The sequence below is a fragment of the Diabrotica undecimpunctata genome, chromosome 3, assembly GCF_040954645.1.
Source record: "Diabrotica undecimpunctata isolate CICGRU chromosome 3, icDiaUnde3, whole genome shotgun sequence".
NCBI lineage: Eukaryota > Metazoa > Arthropoda > Insecta > Coleoptera > Chrysomelidae > Diabrotica > Diabrotica undecimpunctata.
The window spans coordinates 39,105,171-39,107,694 of NC_092805.1; the positions used below are offsets into that span (position 1 = coordinate 39,105,171).

At 34.3% G+C, this 2,524-nt stretch overlaps 1 protein-coding gene across 1 annotated transcript; it reads left to right on the forward strand.

Moving 5' to 3' along the window:
* Positions 1 to 512: 512 nt before the first annotated feature.
* On the forward strand, positions 513 to 911 carry LOC140435752 (uncharacterized). Its single transcript, XM_072524472.1, has one exon. The coding sequence runs from the start codon at positions 513 to 515 to the stop codon at positions 909 to 911; it is 399 nt and encodes a 132-aa protein (XP_072380573.1).
* Positions 912 to 2,524: the final 1,613 nt, after the last annotated feature.

The following is a 2,524-nucleotide window of genomic DNA, read 5'->3' on the forward strand; positions in this document are numbered from 1 at the left end:
AGCTACTCTAACAAGACAACTCGAAGAGAGAAACAAACGGGCAAATAATGCAATTAAAAAAATGGGCAAGTTTACTGTATTTATTAAAGAAGTTGAAGCAGAATTGGCTACGCATATTTTGATTTTCGAAGAGCTAATGTTCGGGATCAGCATACAAGACGTCCGCAAACTGGCATTTGAATTGACAACAAGAAACAATTTGAAACACAATTTCGACACAGATAAACATATAGCAGGCAAGACATGGAAGAAGCCATTATGGCTTTATGTCAAGACATAAAGAAATATCGTTACGGCAGCCGGAGAAAACATCAATAGCAAAGATTGCAAGATTTAGCAAAGCACGAGTTGAAAAATTCTATGAACTTTTAGGTCTTCACATGAATTTGTGAAGAGGAAAAATTTACCGCCACACGCGTATTCAACGTCGATGAGACAGGCTGCTCAACCGAACAACTGCAATGTCATCAAATTGGGAGCATTTCTAGTGGAGAGGGAAGGGTAAATACTATATGGTTTGTTGCGCTAGTGCAGCAGGGCAGTCTGTACCGCTCATGATAATTTTTAAGAAAAAATGTTCACAAAAGGAACTTTCATTAGGTGCTCTGCCTAGCAATATTGTTACTATTAGCGATACTGGATATATCAGTAGCGATCTTTTTGTGACATGGCTTGATCATTTCGTTGAAATAGTTAAGCCAAACCCTAAGGACCCTGTTTTGTTATTGTTGGACGACCACAGCACACATAGTAAAAACCTAAAAGCTCTACAAATTGCTGGAGATAATACAGTTAGATTATTGCAGTTGTCAAGTCACACCACACACATACTTCAACCGTTGGATGTTGGATTCTTCAGAGCCTTACAAAACGTTTATGGACAATGCATTAAAAAAATGGTTAAGAAATAACGTGGGTCAAACTGTATCAATGTTTCAGGTTTCCGGGATAATTGGAGAGGTTTATGGGCTTGCTGAAACAGTGAGAAATCCACGGAACGCTTCTTTTCGTGCTAGTGGAATTTGGCCTATGGATGAAAATGTTTTTAAAGAAACTGATTCTGCAGCTTCAATGATGTTTGACAGTGCATCAAACTCTAGCCATGAATCCCAACAGGAAGCATCCTCTTCTGAAGAAGATAATATTCCATTGGCAGAGCGAACGAAGAGAACATCGTCAACTTCCCTAAATACTATTTCAGTTCAGGATATTTCGCCGTTACCTATAAAAAAATCAAAATCATCAAAAGTTTACACCAGGACGCAGTTGAATTGACTAGTTCCCCGTACAAAAACGAACTTGAAGCACGAGCTGAGGCATCTAAAGTAAAATCGGTTAAAACTACTTAAACTTGTCAAAAATTGGTTGTGAAAAAAAAGTAGCAAAATTAGGTGTAGCTAAATCTGACAGATGATATTGTGAAATATGCGAGTCTGAATCAGTCGAAGAAATGATCCAATGTCTTAAATGTAAAATTTGGTTTTATGCAAAATGTATCAATGTATCAAAATTAAACTTCTTTGAGATGTGGTGCTACAGGAGAATCCACAGAATATCGTGGACTAAAAAAGTAACTAATATAGAGGTGTTACAAAGAATACGGAAAGAATGTGAAGTCATAAAAACTGTTAAAATTAGAAAGATTCAATATCTGGGTCACATAATGAGGGGCGAGAAGTACGTATTACTTAGGTTAATTATGCAAGGGAAGATACAAGGGAAGAGAAACCCAGGACGACGTAAAATATCCTGGCAAAGAAATTTAAGAGATTGGTTCGGTTGCAGCTCATTGGAATTATTCAGAAGCGCGGCCAATAAAATTAAAATAGCTTTGATGATTTCCAACCTCCGATAGGAGAAGGAACCTGAAGAAGAAGATCAATGTATCGCTAAGAACTAAGATATTTTATTGTTCAAATTATAAAACTTAACATTGATATTCATAATATTACATAACAATACAGATTTTTTACATTGAAGTTAAGTTTATCAGTTATAAAACGTTAAATATTAGTTTATGTTTGTTAATGTATATTTTTTTAATACATTCCGAATGTTTAGATATAGGTTTTACCATCGGTCCAATTTAGGTCGCTAATGGTCCAATTAAAGATGCCGGTATCTCAAATTGGACTTTTGTTTATATTTAAATGATTTTTATGATACAATTTTGAAATATATATTAGCATGTGTAATACAATAGATATTTGAAAAGTGATCCAAATTAGGAAACCTTACCCTAACTATTACATGGTTGAGAGTTAAAGATTAATAAATAGTAATAAAGAAACGGACAAACCCAAAATCGACCATTTTTCCATGTAAATTACCTTAAGAAAATCTAAGAACGTTTGCCTTTAAAACGTTTTTCTTTATGTTAAAATGTTTTAATTGTAAATTTTTCTTGTGAATGGTATCAATAACTTGAGTTTTTCCACAAGGATTGATTATCAGTTCTACTCTATTTTTATTAGCAATAAATGATATAATAAAAATTGTTCCGAAACCTGTTCAGGTAAGACCA

Excerpts from the sequence above, each read along its gene's own strand:
- LOC140435752 (XM_072524472.1), top strand. The coding sequence starts at position 513 with ATGGTTTGTTGCGCTAGTGCAGCAGGGCAGTCTGTACCGCTCATGATA.